We start from the raw sequence: 27,279 nt of genomic DNA, 5'->3' as shown, positions 1-27,279 counted from the left end.
AACTGTGTAAAGCAAGGACTGAAGTTTCCCCTCTTCTCACTCAGCCCCCTGTGATGCTGAGACATTGACCTCTGAGGAAGGGTGGATGCTCAGCTGCTGCTGGTATCTCCTAGAGAGCAGGCTGGGGAGGTCCTGGGGTGTAGAAAATCTGCAAAGTAGCACACCCTGCTGCTACCAGAAACACTGTCAGTGTCACGGTGAAGAACCATTGCTATGTGATGGTGACAGGAATAGGAGACATAGGAGAAGTGTGTTTCTTTTCCCCCTTCCAGATTTCCAGTCCCCTCTAGGACTCCCTTTTGGGAGAGCCTAACAGTGATTCAGCTGGCAAAAAAGAAATGTGGTTTGCGGAGTCCCAGATACAAGCAGAGAAGGACCAGTTCATATGTGAGAGACAATGGCTTAATAATGAGCACACCGTCAGAAGCAGGTATATCTCATTGTTCTAGAATTAATTTATTCCTCTGTATATATTCTTTAATACCTACCATATACCAGGAACTCTAGAGATTAGAATGGTGAACAAAATGGACTAAGTGTCTTCATGGAGTTTATGTTCTAGTGGAGAAAGGCCAAAAATAGCAACTTTAACAAATAAAAATAACATTTCAAATAAGTGCTGTAAAAACAACAAAATAGAAACCCCTTATGCTATTTATATTGTTTCATAGCAACCTAGTTATCTGGTAATCCATTGGTTTGCTCTCAATGGGCAACTGGTTCTAAGTGGCCACAGGTGAGCACTTAATTAGCTGTTTGGCCACTTCCCCTGGTACTGTGAGTTTCTCGATTCCATTACAAGGATATGAATGGAGTTTTGTTGCTTTTAGTTCTGTCTCGGCAATTTAATCAATTTCAAATACCTCATATCTCTCTGGTGGTCTGTGTCTTAGTCTGTTCAGGCCGCTATAATAAAAGACAGCCAACCTTCTGGATCCTCAGGTTCTCCATTTGTGGATTCAACCAACCGCAGATGATTTGAGTCTGCTGGTTGCTGAATCAGAGGATGTGGAGCTCTGCATGGGGAGGGCCATTTTATATAAGGGACATTTTACGTAATGCATCTGCAGATTTTGGTATACATGTGGGAAGGGGGAGAGGTGTCCTGGAACCAATCCCCCACAGATCCCAAGAGATGACTGTACCACAGACTTGGTGGTTTATAAACTACAGATATTTCTTTCTCACTGTTGGAGAAAGATCACTGGGAGTCCAAGATCAGGATGTGAGCACAGTGGGGTTCTGGGGAAAGCCCTCTTCCAGGTTGCAGACTGCTGACTTCTTGGCTGTGACCTCTCATGGTAGAAGGTCTAGGGAGCTCTGTGAGTCAGTATAGACTAGGGAGTGTCCTCTGCCCTCTTTTAAAAGGCACAAATCCCATTTATGAGGCCTCACCCTCATGAACTAGTCACCTTCCAAAGGCCACTTCCTAATTCCATTACCTTGGGATTAGGAGTTCAACATATGAATTTTGGGGGACACAAACATTCAAACCATAGTAGTCTATATTTGTACCCCACTCTGGCACCACACACTTCTGGCGCTACCTCATGTCCATGTCAAGATAATTGGTTATAAGTCACAGAAATTAACTTTAGCAAAAAGAAAATCCATAAGATTGAAGAGAAAGCTGAGGAAATCAGCTTGAAGAGTACAGAAACCGAGTATATCCAGGGTATTTTGAGGCAGGAAGAGCTTAAAAGTTTCATTCATGTGCCATTGCTGGAATATGTAGGCAAAATCATATGGTTTTTTTTTTTTTTTTTTTTTTTCCTGTCCTTACCCCACGCTACTTAGGATTCAAAATCGCTGGAGAGAAAGAGCTCAGATCATGTGTTCTTCCCTTGGCTGTCCTGGAATGGTGAGAAAAGAGATTTGTCTCTTAAAAGCCTCTGTATTATTTCACATTTCACAGGGGAGGACAGAGAAACTTAATGCAACGTGCCACCAAGATAGCTCATAATCAGGGAGGTCATTTCTCAAAATGAAATTGGAAGGCTGTTAGATATGAGAATTGGATGCCAAGAAGTAAAAAAAATCACTGAAGTCAGTTTCACCGTTCAGCTGCTGTCTCCAATTAGTCCAAATAAACTAGAGCTGACTTGATATTACTCACTGGGTTTAAAATTCATTCACGTGCATTTGAAGGAGAGTTATTGCTATCTTCTTAATTAAGTAAAATAATTAAAGGGCAGAATTACTATGCTAGTCTGTTGTCCCAGATTTTTCTTATACACCTATACTTATACACATTTGATTGAAGATACATGTGTTCAATGATGTTAACTATAATAATAATAAATCTTTGCAGATCTTCACATAGAGAATCATTTTCTTGAAAGGCCTGATTTTGAGAGGAGGAAAAATCACTCCTTATGTAACCCATACTTATTTATTCACTTATTTAGCAGCTGGTAAGTAAAGCTGAGGTTATCTTCAGAAGCAACTCAAACGTTCTTTGTTCTTAACCACCTTCCTCCCGACTGCATGTTTCTGGGGGTCCCCAAGGGTGTTGCCTTTATGCTCAAGAATAAGTTCACACTCAGTAGTGCTGCTGTTCCAGGGGGCACGAGCACGGAAGACCTTGCCGTGAGCTGCCTGTGTGTGGCAGACAGGGCATCTCTGAGTGGGCGCCATGGTCTCTGCTTCCTCCTAGAGGACACACCTCTAATGCTGGGGGCCACTGTGTTGTCAAAGCTGCTGGTGCTCTGCGTGTGACAAGGGTATATATGAGTATGTGTGAGTCAGTATAGAGTAGAGAGGACCATCCTCTCCCCATTACACTTTGATATAAGCACCCCAATAATCCATTTCCCGTATGTTTTACGCTTGTTAGTGAACAGTCCATTCATTTCCTCTCTCCAGGATATTCAGCCATCCATGAAGGTGGGTAGGGGTACAGCTGAGCAACAGGCACTAACACGGTCTCAGAATCACTACATCCTTCATCTTATGGTTGTTTTAGAGCTTCAGGTTTATGACGCCTGCTTCTTTCCTTAGTATGAGTTTCCCTAAGAAGCTTCTCAGTCTTCACACAAGCAGGCTTTTGATGGCTCATTGACCGACTTTCCATGCACTGCTTACTAACGCTGCCAATTTCCATCCAAAGTCAACCCACAAAAATAAAAAGTGTTTTTCATTAATTCATAACCAATAGTACCAATTATTTCAGCTGAACTCTAGGGCCAGTACTCAGGTTGCCTAAAGCTACTTCAGGCTCTGGTACTCTGTGAATCTGTGAGTTTCTGACTCTTTGGACCACCCTTGGGATGATTACTTTGCCTTATTTTCAAGCCTTGCTATTCCTGAGAAGTCTGGTCAATCAATGATCCTGGATAAATGACTTGATTTGTACCATTTAACTATCTCCAAGGCTGCTGATGAATAAGGATCTTTCGTTCATTTATTACACATTTAAAGACCCCAATATAACTTACTGTTAATTCCTTCAACTTCTAATATATGCTGTAATAAGCTACCAACGTCTATTTCTACAGAAAATTTACTTTTTCAAGATATTATTTATAAATAGCACTTTCTTTACCCAAATTCTATGTAGTGTCTATGTAATAATATACTAATATCTCTTCTCCTTTTTTCTAGAAAAAATATTGTTAAATCTAAAATTTAGAGTCCGTTCTCCTTTGCATTAAGTCACCTGAATCATTTTCAATTATAATATTGACTCAGTAATTTTATTGCTATTATATGATTTGTCATGAAATGATCCTGGTTCAATAAGGTGATATTTCAGCAAAAAATATAGATGAAGATAGAAGAACAGTAGTCTGTGAATTTTCTTCTACCTGGTAAGAGGATCTTCTTAAGCCTTTAGTCAGTTGTATTAAAAATAAGAATTGCAATAATTATGTAATTACTAATATATAATTAATTATATTTTGTTATAAGTTTCTTACCTCGAAGGGAGAAAATAAACCTATTATTTCATTTTTTCAAAACCAATTTATTGAATAAGAATAGCTGCCAGTCACTGTTCTAAATCCTGGGAACACAGCAGTGAATAAAGCCTATGGACTCACATTCTAGTGGGAGAGACAAGCGATCAATAAATAAAGAAGTAAAATAGTGAGCATGTCACTTGGGGTCAAGAGCAGAGGAGGAAAATAATGCAAGGAAGAGACTGGAAGAAATAAGAAGGGTTGCCTTTTACGTAAAATGGTCAGGGAAGGTTTACTGAGAAGATCACCTCAAGCAAACACCTGTTTGAGGTGTGAGAAAAACATCGCAGGTAGAAGGATGCCTGGAGGTTTGAAGAAGAGCAAGGAGGTCTGTGTGGCTGGAGCAGAGTTTGAGGGAGTGGGGTGGTAGGCGATGGGGTCAGAGAGGTAACAGGGCTTAGGAGGGCACTGTCAAGATTGTGGCTTTTACTGGGAGAGTCATCCCCTGAGAGGATTGGGACTAGAGAAATGACCTGGCCTGGCTTCTGTTGTAAATGACTCATTCTGGCTGGAGAGTTTGAATTTAAATTATAAAGAGGCAAAGGATTGAGAAGAGGTCAGATTTAGAATGTAGAGAAAATAGGAATTGTTGACAGATTGGATAAAAGGTGGAAGTGAAGCAGAGAGATCAATGATAAAACCATTTTTTAATCTGAACAGGTGGAATGTATATTAGAGTTATAGTTGATGTTTCACAAAGATTGTTAACCAAAGCAGATATGGGTTAAGAAGCTTCTCTAAAAACAAGTGTTGCTGAATAATATTCTTAGAGAATGTGTATTGAATTATATATAGTTAGTTAATAATTTCACATATACATATAATGAAAACTAAACAATTTTGATGAATATAGAGAGACAAAAATGCTGATGGATCTGTGGGTTCTCTGGTGTGGGAAACAGATGCCAACTTTGGGACTTCCCTGGTGGTCCAGTGGTTAGGACTCCGTGCTTCCACTGCAGGGGGCCTGGTTTTGATCCCTGGTCAGGGAACAAAGATCGCACAAGCCGCGTGGCGCAGCCAAAAACAAAAACAAAAAACAAAAAAGCTGCCAACGCTGACAAAGGAATTTATTAGAAATTTATTAGACATGTATTAGGAATTTGCTAGACATGTATTAGGAAGCTTTACCAGTCAAGATCCTGGCAAGAAAAAGGTGGCACACTCAGCAGATTTCATTGAAGATATTTTAATGAGAGGAGATGTGGCCTGCAGAGATATGGGCAGAGTTAAGGAGACCCACAAGGATGGTAAAGCAGCCACATGGGAACTAGTCACAGTTGGGAGGCATTACTGTTCCTAAAGTGGCAGTTATTACCGCACTGGGCACAAAGCTATAGCCCTTGAGAAGGCTGTAGGTGCTGTGGCCACAGAGTAAATCAGCCTAGGACAGAATCATGGAAAGGAAGGGAGTAAAGTGGCATAAGGGGAATAAAAACCTGCTTCTTTTTCTCCTCTTGCCCTTCTGTTTTCTCTTGGTCCCTCCTACTGGCCTTGAGAGGTCAGAGTATATGGAGTCCTGGTGATGGGCAGGCCATGGCTCTCAGCCTCTGGGGCACGGGGAGATGAGAAGGGGACAGAGATTAAATCTGGAGGGAGAAATAAAGAATATACAGCCCAGAGATTCACATAATTTAAGGAAGATCTGAACAGTGAGACACAAATGAGGGCAGCCCTATGGAATTCCTGTAGGAGAATCCGTGGAGTGCATCTCTACATTGTTATTGTGGAAAACTCAGCCCCAACTGCCAATTTCACTTAGTCTGTGTTGAAGAGCTCAGATTCTGGGAGAATAACTTCCATGACCTGGCTCTGAGTCAAGCACCCACACTTGTGATGGGAGGAAAGGGTAGCAGGGTCCAGGGATTAGAGCCCAATCCTAACCATGTGGAATTTGAAAAGGGCTCCATCTCAAAAGAAAGGGATTATAGACCAAGAAAATCAGCAGAAGGCTGTCTCCTGCAATATTAAAATATTTATATCCAATATTTTTTTAACAAAAAAGTAAGTTTCTCAAAATGGACACCAATGTTTCAGAATACAGTGATGTTGTTTAATTCATTTCTCAATTCCAATAAGGTCAAAAATTTGCCCTTTTTTGGGATTCTTTACCCTCTTTTTTTCCAGCTAAAATTTTATCCCTAATTCAAGGTCATTTATTTTAGAATAAAAGCTTTTGTTTATAAAAATCTTAAGACGAGGATATGTGAATGGGTTAGTTTAGTAATAATTGCCACTGTTGGGGTGTGAGGGGCGGCGACAAAACAGGTAAACAAAATCTCAAAAAGTAGGGTCTGTCAATTGCTAGAGACAACAAGAATCACAAAAATTAACCTTCTTTAACCCAACTTATGCATTCTAATTGGTTCAGAACTATAATAGTCTCATTTATAATAGTATGCAACTTCATTTCCAGACTTTCTCTGAAATTTCTTGCTAAGGAGGTGGAGAAAGTCAGCTCTGAGACTCAAAGGTGATCAATGGCCTCTTTGTTGGTGACAGTACCACCTCCTCTCCTTCAGACAATGAGTCATGAGGTTTGGCCTTGGAAATGAAAGGTTAAAGGAAAATACAACTTTAAGAAGGAAAGTAAAATCCATCAATTCAGCATTAGCAAATTATTAACCCCATTTTGTCTTGTTCATTTATTTGTTTATCCATTCATTCATTCATCTGGTGATGAGATATTTAATGATTTTTAATGCCAAGAAACATGTGAGCTTGAAAAAATATCTATCTATCTATCTATCTACCCAGCTATTATTAAAGTAAGAGGCGCTTCATTTCAGTTAGGGGCATAGGCAGTGTTGGAGTTAGATGGACCATGGTCAAGCGGTAGCTCCGTCACATAAAAGCTGTGTCAAATTTTTATGTCAGTTAAACTCTCCAGCCAGAATGAGTCATTTACAACAGAAGCCAGGCCAGGTCATTTCTCTAGTCCCAATCCTCCATCCTACCATGTAAAATAGAGACAATCTTTGCCTTAGTAACTTAAAGTGAGATAGATATCTGTAAAGCACATTGCACAGGGCCCAGCACTGAGTAAGCTGGTATTATCATTAGAAGCTACAGAACTAATATTGCTCACACTCTAGGATAAAAGATACAAATCAGTAATTATAAGGCACTGTGGTCATCCCTATAGCAGTGAAATGCTTAGTGATATACAAAATGAATTAATAGCCAAAAATTTATCCAAACAAACAAAACAAACCTCAAGTAGTATGTTAAATAAAAGTGGTGAAAGCAAGCATCCTTATCTTGTTCTTGATCTTGGAGGAAAAACTTTCCATCTTTCCCCATTGATACAATGTTTGCTATGGGTTTTTCATCTATGGTTTTTATTATGTTGAGGTGGTCTCCTTCCATCCTAGTTTGTTCAAGGTTTTTAATCATGAAAGAGCATTGGATTTTGTCAAATGCCTCTTCATCAATTGAAATCACCATGTGAGTTTTTTCCTTTATTCTGTTACTGTGGTGTATTACATTGAATGATTTTCTTATGTTGAAATATCCATTCAGGAATAAATCCCACTTGATCAGTGTACAATTCTTTTAAAATGCTGCTGAATTTGGTTTGCTATTATTTTGTTGAGGACTTTTGTATCAATGTTCATAGGGATATTGGTATATAGTTTTCTTTACTTGTAGTTTGTCTGGTTTGGGTATCAGGGTTGGGCTATTCTCATGGAATGAGTTAAAAAGTGTTCTGTAATCTTCAACTTTTTTGAAAAGTTTAAGTACTGGCATTTGTTATTCTTTAAATGTTTGGTAGAATTCACCAAAGTGAAGCCATCAGGTCCAGGGTTTTTCTTTTTGGGGGAGGAGTTTTTTTTTTTTATTACTGATTCAATTTTCTTACTAGTTATAGGTCTATTCAGATTTCCTATTTCTTCATGATTTAGTCCTGGTAGGTTTTGGGTTTCTAAGAATTTGTCCATTTCATTTAGGTTGTCCAATTTGTTAGCGTACAATTACTCTTAGTACTCTCTTATAATCCTCTTTATGTCTGTAGAATCAGTAGTGATGTCCCCATTTCAATTTATTTTAATAATTTAAATCTTCTCTTTTTTTTCATAGTCCATCTAGTTAAAGGTTAGTCAGTTTTGTTCATCTTTTCAAAGAACTAACTTTTAATTTCATTAATATTCTCTATTATTTTCTATTCTCTAGTTCATTCATCTCTGCTCTAATTATTATTTCCTTCCTTCTGATAACTTGAGTTTAGTTTGTTCTCCTTTTTCTAGTTCCTTACTTTGTAAAGTTAGGTTGTTGATTTGAGATATCTCTTGTTGTTTTTTTTTAAAATTTATTTATTTATTTTTGGCTGTGTTGGGTCTTCGTTTCTGTGGGAGGGCTTTCTCTAGTTGCGGCAAGCGGAGGCCACTCTTCATCGCGGTGCGCGGGCCTCTCACCGTCGCGGCCTCTCCCGTTCCGGAGCACAGGCTCCAGACGCGCAGGCTCAGTAGTTGTGGCTCACGGGCCTAGTTGCTCCGCGGCATGTGGGATCTTCCCAGACCAGGGCTCGAACCCGTGTCCCCTGCTTTGGCAGGCAGACTCTCAACCACTGCGCCACCAGGGAAGCCCCTCTTGTTTTTTAATGTAAGCATTTATGGCTATAAGTTTCCCCCTTTGCACTGCTTTCATCGTGTCCCGTATGTTTTGGTATGTTGTATTTTTGTTTCCATTCATCATAACTATTTTCTAACTTCTTTTGTGATTTCTTCTTTGATCCATTGGTTGTTTAAGAGTGTGCTGTTTAATTTCCACAAATCTGTGAATTTTCCAGTTTTATTTCTGTTATTGATTTTTAACTTCTTCCCGTTGTGGTCAGAGAAGATACTATGTATGATGTCTATCTTTTAAAATCTATTGAGGCTTAATTTGTGGGCTAACATATGGTTTATCCTGGAAAATGTCCCCTGTGCACTTGAGAAGAATGTGTATGCCATTGCTGTAGGGAATGTTCTGTATGTGTCTATTAGATCTAGTTGTTTTATTTTGTTAAGTCCTCTGTTTCCTTACTTATCTTCTAGTTGTTCTGTCCATTGTTGAGAGTAGAGTTTGGAAGTCCCCAACTATTATTGTAGAACTGTCCACTTCTCCAATTGTCAGTTTTTGCTTCATATATATTGATGGTCTGTCATTAGGTGTGTAAACGTTTATAATTGTTATGCCTTTTTGCTGTATTGTACATTAACATATAATGTCCTTCTTTGTCTCTTATAACTTTTGATTTAAAGTCTATCTTGCCTGATATTAATATAGCCAGCTCTTCTCTCCTTTGGTTACTATTGCATGGACTATATTTTCCCATCCTTTCACCTTCAATGAATTTTCCATGTTTACTTTGTATGAACTTTCTAATTTCTATTATTCTAAATCCTATTATTAATTGTGATGGTAATGCAGCTGATTCTTCTGGTTTTCCAGGGAGGCAATATTATCAACTGAAAATACTACATATTGCAGACATGCTGAGTTTGAGTGTCTTGTTCTGACTTTAATAGCACCAGTGTTTCACATTAAGCATGATATTGGCAGTTGCTTTCCAAATAGACACTCAAGTTTGCCTGTGCACGAGACAGAGAGGCTGTGAGGTTGCCTTTCGTCAGCTGTTCTTTTCACTGCAATGGTAAGCCATTGCCTTCTTCAACAGAGACAGACTGACTTTATTTCCTTACATGTGAAATGTGTATTTAACATATTCCTCTGTCCTAGTACGGGGACTGAAATGTTTTATCCCTTAAACCTTTAAATTTCACTAAGAATTTTCCAATAAGCTGTCAAACTTCAAGTTGCCCATCTATCTTTTTTTGGTCTCATTTCACATGTGCTTGCGTCTGCTGCATGGAGATTTTATTTTAGTTTCATATTAATCTGCTGCTGCTGCCTGCAATTTGATTTTAAGCAGAGTATTAAAGGAAACAGGGAACATTTAAAAAGATGCATGATCCTTGTATGTACTGCACAACACTCATTATAACTACTAATGGGACAGTCTCATGAAATGAATTCATAATTGATATTCTCTGATGAGACCTCAGAAATCAAATTCCTTTGAAATACAAGGTACTTTGACATCATGAGCATCTAATGACATAGAATGAAACATGATGGTAGTCCTACTTCTAAGATGACTGAAAAAAAAAAAACCACTCTAATTTAGCTCTATGGATTTCAGCCTGAGATGGTTTATCAATGAACAGACATGGAAACATGCTGAGGAGAGGTTATCCTCAAAATTCAGGCCTATTCTGGATATGATACATATGTGTCTGGAGCAGTTAGAGGAGGGATAGGATGATGGGAGGAGGAAGTGAAAATAGGAAAGTAAAATTTAGGTCTGGGGCTGGAGAGTAGGAAGATAAACTTGCCCTTATCTCCTCAATTTCACTGAGCAAATAATCAGTCCCTAATTTCTTCCTTGGTCAAAAACTTCTCTAATTCATTCAGTGAATTCAGAAATAGAACAACTAAACAATGAAAGAAATTTGTGCTAGCCACAGAAGTTGTTTCACTATTGGGTCACATTCTAAAACACATTTGCTAATTCTGTCTATCTGTCTGTCACTCATTGCTTTCATTCTTTTATAGCTTTCACTCTGTTCTAATCTTCTTGTAACTTCTCACTTTTTATAAGGAAGCTTTTAATGTAAGTCCACGTTCTAACTGACTTTAAATCAACAGTCTGAAAGGAAAGTGAAGAAACTTGACTTTTTCTATTGCTGGCAACTTTAAGTTAATAAATGGGTATAATATACATAGTCTCCAAATTTTAAAAAACAATATATTGTTTTGAGAATTTAAATGAATGAAAAATGGCCTAAAAGCTATACCTGGAACAACAAATGAATGGTTTGTGACCCTGTTTAAACATTTCTTTGTTCTATTTTGAAAACTTGTTTTTCAGTAATTCTGTCGTATTAGTTTAGTACAGATGTTGAAACTGAGAAAAATTTTGACAAAAATAACTGCCTGATCATGATTAAGATTAAGTTGAAAAAGAACAAATAGAAGGATTGGCTTGAAGAAAACAGAAAGTGACTTAAACTCAGTTAACATAAGATTTTTGATGGTATATTTTTAAATTATTATAAAATTTAAAATTTATGCTAAAATATACATTGTCACACTCATGACTGAAAATAGAGGGATTGGAGAAGCCTGCAGAATGGGAGGAAAGTAGGGAACATCTTTAGTCTAATAAAGAGAAGCTTCCTGAGTAATCCAGCCTTTCTTAGGAAGAACTGTGCTTTAGGCAGTGTTGGTTTTTATCCATCCCCTTGGCTTCCTTCTTCCCTCAGCACCTGGTATCCTCACCTGACCTCTTGGATTTCCAAAGTCCCTACTTTGATATAGATCGCAGCACTATATTGTTCCTATTTTCCTTATTTCTTACCATTGAAATTTGGCCACCTAGGCTTATTTCTTAAGGTTCGGGTTTTTGATTAGCTGAAAACATATGGTGTCCGAGTCAGGGTGGAGCTCACTGAACAAAGAGATTTAGCATAGACTATGGTAAGTAGAGTGGAAAGGGGAATCTTACAGAATTAGAGCACAGCTAGGCCTAAAGGCTTCTAGTTTCTGCTTCTCTCTTCTTTTTTCTCTGTTCTCTGCTTCCATTCTCAGCCCCTGTTAACCCCTCATGGGGGCCTCTAGTTGTCTTCCTCTGTCTTTATCCCTGCCTCTCCTATTCTCAATTGGCTTCATCCCCATTCAGTTTTTCAGGAAAGCACTTTGATTGACCCCACTCATTTTTTTCATGCTAGGCCATTGGTCGCCAGCTTGTCACAGATTCCCTCCCCAAAGTGCCCACTCCTCTCCCCCTAAAATGTGGCTGTAGTCAACAGGACCCATGAGATCAGGGACTCTTGGCAGGGCAGGAATTCCTTTAAAGAGTCTGCTGGCAGGAAGGCGATGCTTGTGTCTGGAACAGATGTTTTGGGACATCTGGGAGTCCTGAAGCTCTTCAGACTTGGGGCTGCCCTGCTGAGGGACCGGTGAATTTGGCAGCACATCCTGCTTCCTTTAGCTGATCCACTGGGTTTGGGAGACACCGAGGGAATAAGAGGAATCTCAGAAGGCTTTCTTCAGCATCAGCAGCATGCTGTAAGTTTCACTTGAGAATACTTTCCCCCGTCTGATATTGTGATGACATTCTGCCTAGATTCTAAGACATCTTGGCCTTCCTGGTGAGGCATAGGTGAACACTGCCCAACATACATGCCTCTCAGTGTGTTTTATTGATTACATAACATGAAAAGTTAGGTCAGCTCTGGTGAGGTTTCCCTAACACACTTTTCTTTCAGTATTGGCCGCTGGAAGACCTGCGTAGTGATGTGAGTGGCCTTGGGAAGAAAGAAATCCCATCTTCTGCGTAACAAGCTCGGAGAGAATAAACAAGGATAAGTGTAAGGAGGTCAGCTGTCGGTCCCTAGGTGCAGAGCTTCATCTGAAAAGCCCCAAGCAGCTGATTACCCTGGGTTACACAGAATCTAGTCTCTTTTCTCTGTCTGCCTCTCTCCTTCAAGTGCACACACTCACACACACACACACACACACAAAGTTCACTTCTACTCATTAAATTTATCATCCATTGTCAAATCTTACTTTCTTATGTACACCTAGCTGTACGCTGAATTTTCTGCACGCAGAGACAGCCTATCTCCCTTTCCCGATCTGTAACATCATTCAAACAGGCATTCAATGTGACAAGGTCTCAATGAGTTCAAGGATGTTTGTTTCTTCTGGATAAATACACATCCGCTGGCTCAGTCTTTCTCCCTCTGTCTTTCTGACTCTCTCTCCTTTTTCATGCAAACATACACCGAGTCTCTCACAACACGTGCGAATAAATGTCTGAAGGGCTCCTGAGTTCAATGTCACGCTGGGCAGAAGTGGAGCAAGAGTGGAGGGAGAGCGTGCGGCGTGCGGGCGGGGAGAGTCCCTTTCCGGCCAGCAGAGGGCAGCCGCCGGGAGGCGCTGGCGCGCGAGGGCTGAGCGGAGCCTCGCCTCGCTCGGGCAGCCTCAGCCTCAGCACCAGGAGCGCCGGAGCGGGGAGCGCAGCCACTGAGGGCAGCGGCGGCGGCGGGAGCCAGGCGCGCAGCGAGCAGCGGCGCGGGCGGGAAGCAGAAGCCGCCGCCGCCGCCGCCGCCGCCGCGACGGGCAGCCGGGCTCGGCGGCCGCCGGATCGGGCCCCTGCCCCCTCCGCTTCGTGTCCCCGGCGCCGGGCGGCCGGCGAGTCTGGAGACCGCGCCGTCGCCGGCCGCGTCCCCCGGGCATGGAAGGAGGCGGCAAGCCCAACTCGTCGTCCAACAGCCGGGACGATGGCAACAACGTCTTTCCCACCAAGGCGCCCGCGACGGGCTCGGGGCCTGCCGCGGCCGAGAAGCGCCTGGGCACCCCGCCGGGGGGCAGCGGGGCCGGCGGGAAGGAGCAGGGCAATTCCGTGTGCTTCAAGGTGGACGGCGGCGGCGGCGGCGGCGAGGAGCCGGCCGGGGGCTTCGAGGACGCCGAGGGGCCCCGGCGGCAGTACGGCTTCATGCAGCGGCAGTTCACCTCCATGCTGCAGCCCGGGGTCAACAAATTCTCCCTCCGCATGTTTGGGAGCCAGAAGGCGGTGGAGAAGGAGCAGGAAAGGGTTAAAACTGCAGGCTTCTGGATTATCCACCCTTACAGCGATTTCAGGTGAGGACTCCCTGTCGCCGCCCCACCCTCCCTTCCGGGCGCGCCCGCTAACGCGCTTCCCCGCTCTTGGGAGGGGGCGCACGGGGACTCGCGGGGAGGGGGTGCCGGGCGGGCGGCGGGCGGCGCCGCCGGAGGCTGGCACTCGGGCGACGGGCTCGACTCTTCCACAACTAGTTTCCACCCAGGAGGAGGTTGTCTGATGTGTTCCTGTTGCCCGGGCACGCCGGGGAGGTTCTCCTGCTTTGCCTCGGGAACTTTGGGGCCAGGTCGGGGAAGAAGGCCACGGTGACCCCCGGATGGGAGGTTGCTAAGTTGTGCAGGCAAACTTTCCCTTCGGAGATGAGAGTGTAAGAAAGTGGCCAGAAAGTCGTCTTGGGGGTGCCACCCTTCCTCGCGCTACTCCCCCAAGAAGTGGGTCCCTCCCAGAGGGGAAGCAGGCGCCCCTGGGTTTGAGGAGAGGATGGGGCGGCCGGAGACAGTGACTCACAGGTCCCAGCCGGTCCAGCCTCTCTCGCCTGTGGGGAGTGTTATTAGTCTGTTTCTCATCCGCTTATAGTGGCTGGGTATCCTCAGTCCCTTGCTTCAGGAGAGTGGCTGGCAGGCTGAGGAAGGGTAATTTGCGCTTGGAGAGTCCCTGACTTGAGATTTCAGTGGAGCTGGCGCTGCCAGGTGGGGGAGGAGCGTGACAGGAAGCCTTGAGTTCCTGAAACGGAGACAGGGGGCGTTTCCAGAGCCCCCTTCCTGAAACAGAGGGACACCCTTTCTTGACCTTGGCTACTAGTCTGTTTCAGAAATTTCTTTCCCGTTTCCCAACTCGGGAACAAGGGCAGGAGAACTGTCAGCTGTCAAGGAAACTCTGCTTCGGCGAATTAAAATTAAGACATTTCCTGATCTTATTTGCCCCCCAAGTATTCATTCGGTTATAAGCATGTTTAGAGATTATCAAATGAAGGTCGTGAAGTAGATCCTCTTATTAGTGCGCGAACACCCTGCTGTCACGTTATCTTAGCGCCGGAAGAAGGCTGGGCTTTTAATTTAAAAAACAAAAAACAAAAAAACCCCAAAATTAAAACTCTGAGTGACATCCATCTATCCATTTATTGCTGAAATCGTTCGGAAAAGAAAAAGAAGAAAAAGAGTGTGTGCACAAACTAAGAAGTTTTAATAGGCGGCTGTTAAACAGCAAACGAATGTAGCAATAAAAAGCAGCATTACTTTGAGTTATGTTTAGAAGCTAAGGGACATTGCCTTCAACTCCACGCCTTAATGGGAGCTGTCCACAGTTCTGAATGACATTAGCTATGGAAAACCCATACTCCTGCCACACAAAGCCTTGGAGCAACTAACTGTCTTCAACTTCTCTGAGATATATATACACAACATATATTCTCAGAAATAAGTAGCCACTATTATTTATGGATAGGCCGAATGGATTTTAGGAAGTGTGGGATGTGTAAGGTTCTTACTTGCAAAACCACATAGCAAAGTCCAAAGGAGGACTTATAAAACCTAACAACATTTATAGTCTATGGAAAATTAAGAGTTTGACAGAAAAAATGTTCATATGAAAAGGATCTACTAAATAATCAAACATATTTCCTCCATTAGGGAGATACTTACAGAAGCAAACTTATGAATCACCCTGTTCTAAGGTGTATAAGATTTTCATGTTCTTTAGAATTTTAAAGGTTGACATAAAATGTAGAATACTATCTGTACCTCAGTCTTCAATGGAAATATATTGCAACCCATATTATAATTTTTTCATGAAAAAACTTTACATGGAAACAGCCTTCAGTCTTAATAAGAAAAGTAAGCATAGCGTTCCAGAAATATATGTAGTTCAATATTTACATGCAAATAAAATGCTAAACTTTGTTTATTTAATTTCACACTCAATTAAATGGTTACTTATGATACTTTTATTTCTTGAACAGTGTGAAAAGAGACTACACTTTTTCAAAATGGTAGACTATATCAAATAATTAAACTTTCATCAGTTACTACATAAAAACCATGGGGCCACCTTTCAGGAATCGGCATACTGTGCCAAAATCTTTTGAATGAATGAAATTAATGAAATTAAAGATTCTCCACATTTTCCCAAATGAATCATGTGAGACAAAATATCTCTTTAAAACAAAAAAATTGTTACTAAACAGAGGAAGAAATTGAAATCAGTTGATGGTTCAATTTTATCATGCATTTTAAAGAAATGAGAGATGATTAAAGAGTGCACTAATACCCTAAACAAACTCTGCTGTGGAACAGTTTGGAATATTTGATTTTCCCTTGCGTAATTGGAAAAAGAAAATGATAGACATAAATTAAACAGCTACTATGATTTAGGTTTTTAACTGGAAGGAATCTGAAAGAAATAGATTTAAAAACTCACAAGTACTATATACACCGGTTTTCTAAAACGACAAACTAAGGGAGAAATATAAATACTTGCTTGCATATGTTTAAGTCTTATTATTATTTCATTGATGTCTTTACATGATCTCAATACCAATATAAGATTTCTCAGAATCTATAACATGTCAGGATAACGTAATGAAAAAAGCAAAAATAAGAAAAACAATTCTGGCAGTATATTTTTTTTTTCCTAAAGGAAAAGCCATATGGGAGTAATCACCCACACAACAGAAATGTTATAGTCATGATCTTCTCACCTCAGACCCTTCCCTGATGAAGACACTTTAAGGGAAGTGCTTTGCTATGTTTCATACAAATGCCAAACTTAAGCTCAGTAATCATTTAGTGGCTGAGAAAGTGACACTTAAGAATAGATTTCCGTGGAGAACGGGGGAGATACCAGAAATTAAAGATACCCAAGGCTTTTTCCTTCACTATCCTAAGCCTTTGCAGGGCCAGGGAAGTTTTGCAGGCAGCTCTTTGGTCAGCCCCACACTGCTGAGTGTAGCACGAGCCCGCCACTCCAGGGCATGTCAGGACTTTAACGCTGTGGCTAGCCGTCTAGGCCCTTCTCAGGATGATTGATTTCTAAGTCAGGCTCCTTTCTCCTTCCCTCAGGCAGCAGGGCTGTGCTGCCACTGAGACTCCCAGAGAGCTAGCTCGGTGCTGCTCTCACCCGCCTGGGCCCAAGAGTGCTATTGCTGTGTCTGGAGGGTAGTTTTCTCCTATCTCCGGTGTAAGTAGGGCAGAGGCCCTGTATTTCCCTTCCTTCTCAGGGGAGGATGATGTTAGAAACCTTCAGGGACTAAAGAGGCGTCAAATACCATCAATACTGTTGGAAATAGCTGGGGGGGAGCTAGAGAATTTAGTAAAAAAAAATGGTATGTTTTTGTTTATACCAAGGTGTATAATCACCCAAACTAGGGAAAATATAGTTACTTAAAAAATAAGATTACACTGATTTTTGTGTGGTGAGGACATGGTCTCAGTCTTACTGAGTTTCATGTGAACAACACACACACACACACACAAATATTTAATTTGAAGATTAAATATGATTTTGAGATTACTAATAGTGATTTTACATTTATTAGCTAAAACTTTACTTTTCATTCATTAAATAAAAAAGTGACACTGGTCAAGCATTGTGCTTTCGTAGCCAATCCATAGTTATGATATAATCATTCAAGTGCATTGAAAGAATAGCTAGAGGACTTTTGTGGATGTTTGTTATTATGTGAGAAATTTACCTTAGAAGAATTTGTCAACAGATTATTTGTCATTTCAGAGATTCTGACATTATTTTGTTGGATCATGCTTACATAAGTACTTTTTTAAAAAATAATGCTCCCATTCCATATATATTGCCAGCAAACCTCTTGCCTCTGGTAAGGGAGGAGATTTTATATCTTGACTCATTATTTCTTCCACTGCTTTTCATCAATTAGTGTGAATAACTGTGAAAAGCTTATTGTGTCGTAAGTACACAAGGACTCTAGAGATGGGAGTCACTTCCTGAAGATTCTGCCATATCTGGGCTTCCGTCTCTGCCTCATGTTGCATCCACAACTGTGCTGATGTCAGAGATCACTGATGTGTTCATTAGTGAAGGGAAGCTTCCTCCATATAACAGTTGGTCAGAGAGAGAACGCTTGTTTCTAGGAGCTTCTCCTGAGAAAACAGTTCAACCTTCTGGGGTTTAAGGACTAATTAGCCTACTGCTATGTTATCTTTATGCTGAATACACTGTATTCTCCCAGCAATGCTCATTTTATTTGCTTTCCATATCAACACAGCCAAAATTGACCATAAGAATTTACTTTTTTTCCTGTTAGGTGAACCTTTTTATATCTTATAAATTCAATTAAGTTCTTCTTAGTGGCTCTAGCAACTGTTAGGCCCAATTAAAGTGAAACTATTTGAAAGATTCGGAGGTATGAATTTATTCAGTTACTTTTTCTTAGTATACATGTAAGCTATAAAACTTTAAATTTTATTAAATATTTCATTATTTAATTGCAGTTAATAGATATAGTGATCATACTATTAAAATATTATGAGATATTTTCCATTGTTTTCTGAGCAACTTTGCCTTTAAACCTACTTTTGGGGACATGGTGTAAATTGAGTCATTGGGCAGAAGCACTTTTACCAATTCATATTTAATTATGTGGGCTTGTATTTATGAACTTGCATGGTGAATAATAATGAAAGAGTTTCAAATGCATTGGAACCATATATTACTTACCATTGTTATCATAGGGTCATTTAACAGAATCTAGTTAAACTATATCTGCTTGATCGAAAACCAGAAATCAAAATAACACCAACACCAGAAAACAATTTAAATAGTATTTGTAATTCTGCATTATTCCACTCAATGAACCTGTGTCCCCGAGTGAGTATGAGGCAAGCAAAATATATCTGTGATCCTGATGTGAGCATTTTGCTATCCTGAGTGTAATTCTTATGTTTAGCAGATAATTCACTCCCTTACTTGGAGACAAAAATTGGGTTTAGGATGAAGACTTTCCAATAGAGTTTCTTGTAGGTATCATACAAATTATGGCAGACCATCAGCACTGCGGGAAGAGTACTGAACATGTTCAGGGTCTGTGACAAATTTCCATTTTATCATTTTGGGCAAAGAAGTAGCAAACTGTGAATTAGGCTGACACCATATATTTTAGGACGAGAGGTAGTGGTAATGAAGAAAAAGTCTGCATACACTAGGGTAAAAAACTATTTTCACTTACATTTTCTTCTAAAAATAATTTTTTTGTGTGTGTGTGAAGGCATCTTGATGTACAACTTAGCATTATTTCCCACCCCCCCAAAAAAAATCAGGGGAAAATGGCGGTGCTTCCTGGTTCATCCTGGAATTTTCTGTTTTTGCAAAATAAACCTCATGGCTCTATTAATTTGTGTGTGTGTGTGTGTGTGTGTGTGTGTGCGCGCACGCGCGTGAGAGAGAGAGAGTGAGAAACTCTTCAAGGGACATCTGTATACAAGGGACATCTGATAAATGCTCCTTTATCTGACACACTTCACCCAAGTTTGAGTGATAAAAATTGATTTTGTGACTCTTTTCAAGTTTATTCATTAATTTCCTCATAATATTCTTCAACCGTTTCACCTAATAACTCACCACTCAGTTAAAGCAAGGTAGCAAAATTATGCATGCCTCAGATTTACAATTTAACAGTCTTATTTACATAGACCTGTTTTTATTTTCAAGATGTTATTTATAACTCTAAAGAAGTAAGGCTAATTACATACACATAGAGTTAGCAACTGTTTACAAATTTTATATGTTCAAGTTTGTTTCCAGTATTTCAGTATTGTTAACAGTGCTGCAGCAAACATCTTTGCGCATGACTTTTCTTCATTATATTCTGTACCTGTTGACTTTACCAATTAATACTGCTATCAATTGAGACACTTCTTAAAATTATAAGTGACGTGGGTTCACCAGTGTTGATGTTCCTGTTTAGATATTCACAGGCAGTTTTAGGACGGAAAGTCAAAATTGTCCCCCATTCTATTCATCGTAAAGTACACAGAGTGGTAAGAGTGATCTTATGTCATGTCCTGTTATCCAGTGTCTAATGATGTTATCGTGCTGCTTAGTCCTTTGAGGCCTTCCCATTACTCTTGAATACATTTTTTTTTTTTTATATTATACAATTCTTTTTTTTTTAATTAATTAATTAATTTATTTATTTTTGGCTGTCTTGGGTCTTCGTTTCTGTGCGAGGGCTTTCTCTAGTTGTGGCGAGCGGGGGCCACTCTTCATCGCGGTGCGCGGGCCTCTCACTATCGCGGCCTCTTGTTGCGGAGCACAGGCTCCAGACGCGCAGGCTCAGTAGTTGTGGCTCACGGGCCCAGTTGCTCCGTGGCATGTGGGATCTTCCCAGACCAGGGCTCGAGCCCGTGTCCCCTGCATTGGCAGGCAGAGTCTCAACCACTGCACCACCAGGGAAGCCCTCTTGAATACATTTGATAAACCTTACATGAGCTACAGGACCTTGCATAATTTCAACCTATCTGGGCAACCTCGTCACACACCACTCGCTTCCTCCCTGTCGTCAGCCACCAGGGTAAATTTTCAGCTCCTAGAACCAGCTGAAGTTCTCTCCTGCCACAGAGATTTTAATGTGACATTTAACCGCACTGCCTGAAATTCTCCTTTCACTTTTTGTCATTCTGCATCATAGCTAGTTTCTCCTTGTCATCTGGATTTCAGTTTAATCATTGTGATCACCTTCACCACCACCACCCCCTATTTTATTTTCTCTCTGGGCCTCTTGTTTCATCAGAATTTATATTTTATGTATGTCCCTCCACTAGAATTCAAGCTCCACAACCTCATCAGTATTCAATTTTATTTTCCTAATGCCATAAAAATGCACATAATAGACTTTTTTGTTTTTTCCTGCTAAGCTTTCTCAGATGCTTTATTTTTTTACAGTTTTTTTGAGATATTATTTACCTACCGTTACGGTTCACTCATTTAAAGGGAATGATTGCTTTCTAGTATGTTCACAGAGTTGTGCAACCATTACCACAATCCATTTTAGAAAATGTTATCACTCTAAGAAGGAACTCCATACCAATTAGCGCTCACTTTTGTCTTTCTCCTTCCCTTCCTCCCCTCACAGCTCTGTCCAACCACTAATCTACATTCTGCCTCTATAGAATTGTTTTTTTATTCTGGAAATTTCATATCAGTGGAATCATACAATATGTAACCTTTTGTTATTGGCTTCTTTCCCTTAGCATAATGTTTTCAAGTTTCGTCCATGTTGCAGCATGTTTCAGTACTTTGTTTTGATATGGATATACCAAATTTTATCCATTCATCAGTTGATGGATATCTGGATTATTTTTAGCTTTTGGTTTTATGAATACTGCTGGTATGAACACTGTTATATATTTTTTGTGCAGAGGTATATTTTCATTTATCTTAGAAGTGAAATTTCTGGGTCGACATAACAGACTTTTAAAAAATATTACTGAATGAATGGGCAAAGAATTAGTCTCCAGCCAGAGTGTGCCACATTTATTCTTTACATTAATAAATCCAGATAAAGAAAGCTCTTTCTTCCCTTACAGCAATCCTTGGCATCCCCTCCTGTTGCCACCTGCAAGTACATGTCCCAACTATTACATTTTCCTGCCCAATATACAGAGGACTAAATGAAACTGCAGGGAGGTTAAGCAGCATAAACCTGGTGACATAGATAGATAGTAAGAACTGGGCCAGGAGTTCAGCTCTTCGGAATCTTGATTCTGTCACTCCAACTCTTTTACCTAAAAAGAAACGAGGCTGCCGATATAAATAATTCTCCACACCTGTGGGAAAACAGTATGTTAGACCTGATCATTTATTCTTCCTCCCTCCCGAAACCATCCCAGAATAATGTGAAAAAAACACAAAAATACATAGACAACTAGAAGAAAGAGGAGAAAGCAGAGAACAAGGGATCTCAAAAACATTTTGGAAAATAGAAAGCTAATGGAGAAATTATTCTACTTATACAATCCTTCACCACTGAACTGCAGAAGTGTTCAGGAAATGAAGGGAGCAGTTAAGAGATAGTTTCCAGGAAAGCCAGGCTGAAACCAGGAGGATTAAGTAAGGGTCTCCTTAGTGAGTACAGAACTCTTTTTTTTTAAACATCTTTATTGGAGTATAATAGCTTTACAATGGTGTGTTAGTTTCTGCTTTATAACAAACTGAATCAGCTATACATATACATATATCCTCATATCTCCTCCCTCTTGCGTCTCCCTCCCACCCTCCCTATCCCACCACTCTAGGTGGTCACAAAGCACCGAGCTGATCTCCCTGTACTATGTGGCTGATTCCCACTAGCTATCTATTTTACATTTGGTAGTGTATATATGTCCATGCCACTCTCTCACTTCGTCCCAGCTTACCCTTCCCCCTCCCCGTGTCCTCAAGTCCATTCTCTATGTCTGCATCTTTATTCCTGTCCTTCCCCTAGGTTCTTCATAATCTTTTTTTTTTTTTTTTTTAGATTCCATATACATGTGTTATCATATGGTATTTGTTTTTCTCTTTCTGACTTACTTCACTCTGTATGACAGACTCTAGGTCCATCCACCTCACTACAAATAACTCAATTTCATTTCTTTTTATGGCTGAGTAATATTCCATTGTATATATGTGCCACATCTTCTTTATGCATTCATCTGTCGATGGACACTTAGGTTGCTTCCATGTCCTGGCTATTGTAAATAGAGCTGCAGTGAACATTGTGGTACATGACTCTTTTTGAATTATGGTTTTCTCAGGGTATATGCCCAGTAGTGGGATTGCTGGGTCATATGGTAGTTCTACTTTTAGTTTTTTAAGGAACATCCATACTGTTCTCTATAGTGGCTGTATCAATTTACATTCCCACCAACAGTGCAGGAGGGTTCCCTTTTCTCCACATCCTCTCCAGCATTTATTGTTTGTAGATTTTTTGATGATGGCCATTCTGACTGGTGTGAGATGATACCTCATTGTAGTTTTGATTTGCATTTCTCTAATGATTAGTGATGTTGAGCATTCTTTCATGTGTTTGTTGGCAATCTGTAAATCTTCTTTGGAGAAATGTCTGTTAAGGTCTTCTGCCCATTTTTGGATTGGGTTGTTTGTTTTTTTGATATTGAGCTGCATGAGCTGCTTGTAAATTTTGGAGATTAATCCTTTATCAGTTGCTTCATTTGCAAATATTTTCTCCCATTCTGAGGGTTGTCTTTTTGTTTTGTTTATGGTTTCCTTTGCTGTGAAAAGCTTTTAAGTTTCATTAGGTCCCATTTGTTTATTTTTGTTTTTATTTCCATTTCTCTAGGAGGTGGGTCAGAAAGAATCTTGCTGTGATTTATGTCATAGAGTGTTCTGCCTATGTTTTCCTCTAAGAGTTTGATAGTATCTGGCCTTACATTTAGGTCTTTAATCCATTTTGAGTTTATTTTTGTGTATGGTGTTAGGGAGTGTTCTAATTTCATTCTTTTACATGTAGCTGTCCAGTTTTCCCAGCACCACTTATTGAAGAGGCTGTCTTTTCTCCATTGTATATTCTTGCCTCCTTTATCAAAATAAGGTGACCATATGTGCATGGGTTCATCTCTGGGCTTTCTATCCTGTTCCATTGATCTGTATTTCTGTTTTTGTGCCAGTACCATACTGTCTTGATTACTGTAGATTTGTAATATACTCTGAAGTCCAGGAGTCTGATTCCTCCAGCTCCATTTTTCTTTCCCAAGATTGCTTTGTCTATTCGGGCTCTTTTGTGTTTCCATACAAATTGTGAGATTTTTTGTTCTAGTTCTGTGAAAAATGCCATTGGTAGTTTGATAGGGATTGCATTGAATCTGTAGATTGCTTTGGATAGTATAGTCATTTTCACAATATTGATTCTTCCAATCCAAGAACATGGTATATCTCTCCATCTGTTTGTATCATCTTTAATTTCTTTCATCAGTGTCTTATAGTTTTCTGCATACAGGTCTTTTGTCTCCGTAGGTAGGTTTATTCCTAGGTATTTTATTCTTTTTGTTGCAATGTTAAGTGGGAGTGTTTCCTTAATTTATCTTTCAGATTTTTCATCATTAGAACTCTTAATCCTGACATCAGAATGCTTGGAGCCTGGTCAATTCTCCCCGGGCAGGACACTGGGGAAAAAATGCATCCAATGGGAGATGAGACAGTTCAATGTCTTCTAATAAAAATTCTTATTTATTACTTAATGACCTTGCAAAAAGGCTCACATTTGTACACAGAGACTGTATGTATATTTTGGTATTACATAATCTGATATGATCGATCTAAAAGCAAAAGGTTACGAGACTTTTGAGAAAAGTCTTCATCATAGAAGAGAAAAACTAAGTCAAACAGCAAAAGAAAGGGCCGAGAACAAAGAAGCATTTGGGATAAGGGGAAACTCAACATTATTTAAAAATAGTCTAAAAATTATATCTTCAGAAAGATATTTTATCTGTACAGTAAGAACAATATGCTATGAAAAGAATACCCAGGATGTAATAAGTTGGCACATAAAGTCTAGGAAACCTCTCAGAATTAGGGCAAAAAGAAAAAGAGAAAACAGAAAATATAAGCAAAATAAAGGATAATTTATAAGGTCAAACTCCATAAAAGGAGTTTCAAGATGAGAACATAGTGTGAAAATTGACATATGGAATTAACAGAGGCATTTTAAACAAAATTTTCCAGATAGCAGGGAGTGAAACATCTTTTCTGAGAAAGTCATAGAGCACTCAGCACCATGAAAGGAAAAAACCCCATCAAGGAACATCACACACCTCAGAACACCTCTGAATCAGAAAAAAACAAAACAAAACAAAACCCTAAAACTTTCCTAAGAGAAAGTTATAAGCTTACAGTATTTCTCAAGAAGTGAGAAAATACTGTAAGCTAAATGATAGTGTGACAAAGTTTACAAAATTCGGAGAGAAAGTGACATCTAAAAGAATTGTATGCCCTGCCATAATATGAAGATTAAATAAAGCCAATTAGAATTCAAGAACTCTAATATTAACCACCCATGTATCCTTTCTTACAAAGTTATTGGATGATGTGCTTCATCAAAACAAGGAATCACACCAAATGGCGTAAAAACGGAAGACGGGATATGGGATCTAACAAAGAAGAACCTTGAAAGAAAGTCCCAGGAGTACTCCTGAGTAGCTAGCTGGTCTTGAAGGAAACCAGTCTAGACAGGGACCAGAAAGCAGAGGCCTCTGGAGAAAGGCCTTCAGGGGAGAGAAAATGGATAATCAGCAGTTGAAAAGTAGTGTTAATAGGTGGTCCACAGATCCTTTGGAACAAAATATCTATGACTTTCATATGAATACCTATTGGGTACATTAAATAGAAACAAATAAACAAAAGATCTTTATCAACTCCAGGATGATTTGAAGGTGCATAAAAAAGGAAAAAAAAAATTACAATGCTTGGATCATCAGTGAATAACGCTTACCTGGCCATTTTAAAGTAAACAAGGTTGACTGATTTAAACAAAGATTATGGTCCAGTGATTCTGGAAGGAAAGAGAAAGGTAGATGAGGGTTGGGTGTCCTAAGAAAGCTAAATCCTCATCTGCCATAACTGGAAATTAGCAGGGTTTAAAGTTGATGTATCAGTTTCTTTTTGAAATATGAATTTAATGTCAAAAGAAAAAATTAGGGTGTTTAAGAAGCGGGCATGTAGAGTGAAAGGAAGGGAGCTTATAATCTTATAATCCTTTAATGCTATTTTACTTGTTAAAAAAAGATTATGGGTATGTTTTGAGGTGACATATAGTTTTGTTAAGAACACAGATTCTGGAGCCAGCCTGTTTGGGTCAGAATCCTAGTCTACCACCTTAGTGTCTGGGCCTCAGTTTCCTTAATTATAAAACGAGGAAAAGAATATATATATATATATCTTATTGGGTTGTTGGGAAGATACATATTTTATATTTGTATTATGAATATATAGTGTCTAGATATGTAGTGCTTAGAAATAGTACACTTTGCTTCTTAATGCTATGTAAGTGTTAGCTATAATTATGAAAGTAAAATTGGAGCAGAATTAAGGAGTGTGAACTATTTAAGAAAGGAGAATACTAAGTAGACCCTTGACAGTCTTCAGAATTCCTTTAGCAAATGTGTCAGTGAAGGCAGGGCCATGTAAATGCTATGCTGTTCTATTTTCTTTTTATCTTCAGGGAAGTCTGGGCAGCAGGAGCCCTGATGTGTAGGGGCCGTGTTTGTGTGTGCTCTGTGAAATAAGTTCACTCATGAGGGAATTAGCATTGGAAAACATCTAATACATCTTCTATCTGCAAAATTTTCAAGATGTAACAGTATTATCTTCTAAGTTGGTATAGAATGCTACAGTGTTGAACATTTAGAAATAGCTTTTAGGGAAAATTCTAATGACACTGAGTTGCCATTAATCCTTTCCGTTACTCTTTATTTTCATCAGAAAATGGCATAATCCATTTGGGATCTTATTTCAAATCAGTTAAATGTTATATATGAGTCAAATAAGATGATTCATAACTTGCTAATTTCTTTCATTTTCCTTTTTATGGTCAATTTTTTTCCATTGGAGTGTAATTGACTTATAATATTATATTAGTTTCAGGGGTACCACGAAGTAAGCCAATATTTTTATACATTATGAAATGATCACCATGATTAGTCTAGTTATCATCAGTTATTACAGTATTATTGGGTATATTCCCCATGCTGTATATTATAGTCCCATGACTTATTTATTTTATAACTGGAAGTTTGTACCTCTTAATCCCCATCACCTATTTATTATTTATTGTCAAATGTAATAGTCTATGAAAAATGGTTATTTAGAAATATAATTTAAGAAAAAATTCTTTTTTACATCATTTTAGAGCAGATGTCACTTATTGCCCTTGCAGAATATGTTAACATTGTTATTTTTTAAAGAGAGTATACTTTATTAAAAATTATACAATCTTGGTTGTTTGAGAGACATGAACAGAGGCTGAGAAAATGAATATTGAAGGTTATATGAGTAATATTTATAGGGAGAATGAGTATTCCTTATTTTTTTTGTAGAAGAGTCATTCATTGTTTAAATAATTATTTTTAAAAATAATCTTTGTTCTGAGCAATAAGTTTGGTATTTGTCTTGGAAAATCACGTAAGTGAATTAGGATGAAGATTAGAAACAGATATATTGTCCAGGATTCAGATGTATTTTTCTAAATATATAAAATAGCAGAAATATGTGCTAAAATTACCTAGTTACGATTGTACATGTATTGAATAATATAAATAACCCCAGAATCCTATTAACTTAATTATTGATTATACTAATCATTCATTGGCTATCCATTTATGTTAGTGACACTTAGGCCTCCAGGCTCAGAGAATACTTTAAGAATCAGGTGAAATCTGTGGAGTCTCAGCCTGGAAAAGTACATGTATTCACAAAATTTTTGTTTGTGATTTTAAGAGGTTTGTGGTTCCCTTCAAGCACATTTATTTTCGGACCCCAATTTAAGACTTCTTGAACTGTCTAATATGTTTACACAGAAATATGATACTAAAAACAATGCATGGAAGACACAGGAAGACAGAGTTTTGCTTGGACATTTAAGAATTAAAGCCGTAGTTAGAAAGATTTGCCTTGAGAGGGAGAGAATTCCAT

General features: G+C 39.3%; 1 protein-coding gene across 1 annotated transcript in view; it reads left to right on the top strand.

Annotated features, from left to right (window-relative positions):
- Window positions 1-13,242: 13,242 nt before the first annotated feature.
- Window positions 13,243-27,279, top strand: part of HCN1 (hyperpolarization activated cyclic nucleotide gated potassium channel 1) — a 372,899-nt gene continuing 358,862 nt past the window's right edge. The window contains exon 1 of the mRNA XM_061187769.1: window positions 13,243-13,649. Within this exon, the coding sequence (XP_061043752.1) occupies window positions 13,243-13,649 (407 nt within the window). The remainder of the gene's footprint in view (window positions 13,650-27,279) is intronic.

The sequence above is a fragment of the Eubalaena glacialis genome, chromosome 4 (genome assembly GCF_028564815.1).
Source record: "Eubalaena glacialis isolate mEubGla1 chromosome 4, mEubGla1.1.hap2.+ XY, whole genome shotgun sequence".
Lineage (NCBI taxonomy): Eukaryota > Metazoa > Chordata > Mammalia > Artiodactyla > Balaenidae > Eubalaena > Eubalaena glacialis.
Note: the sequence above shows the minus strand (reverse complement) of the source record. Positions and strands in the feature narration are given on the sequence as shown.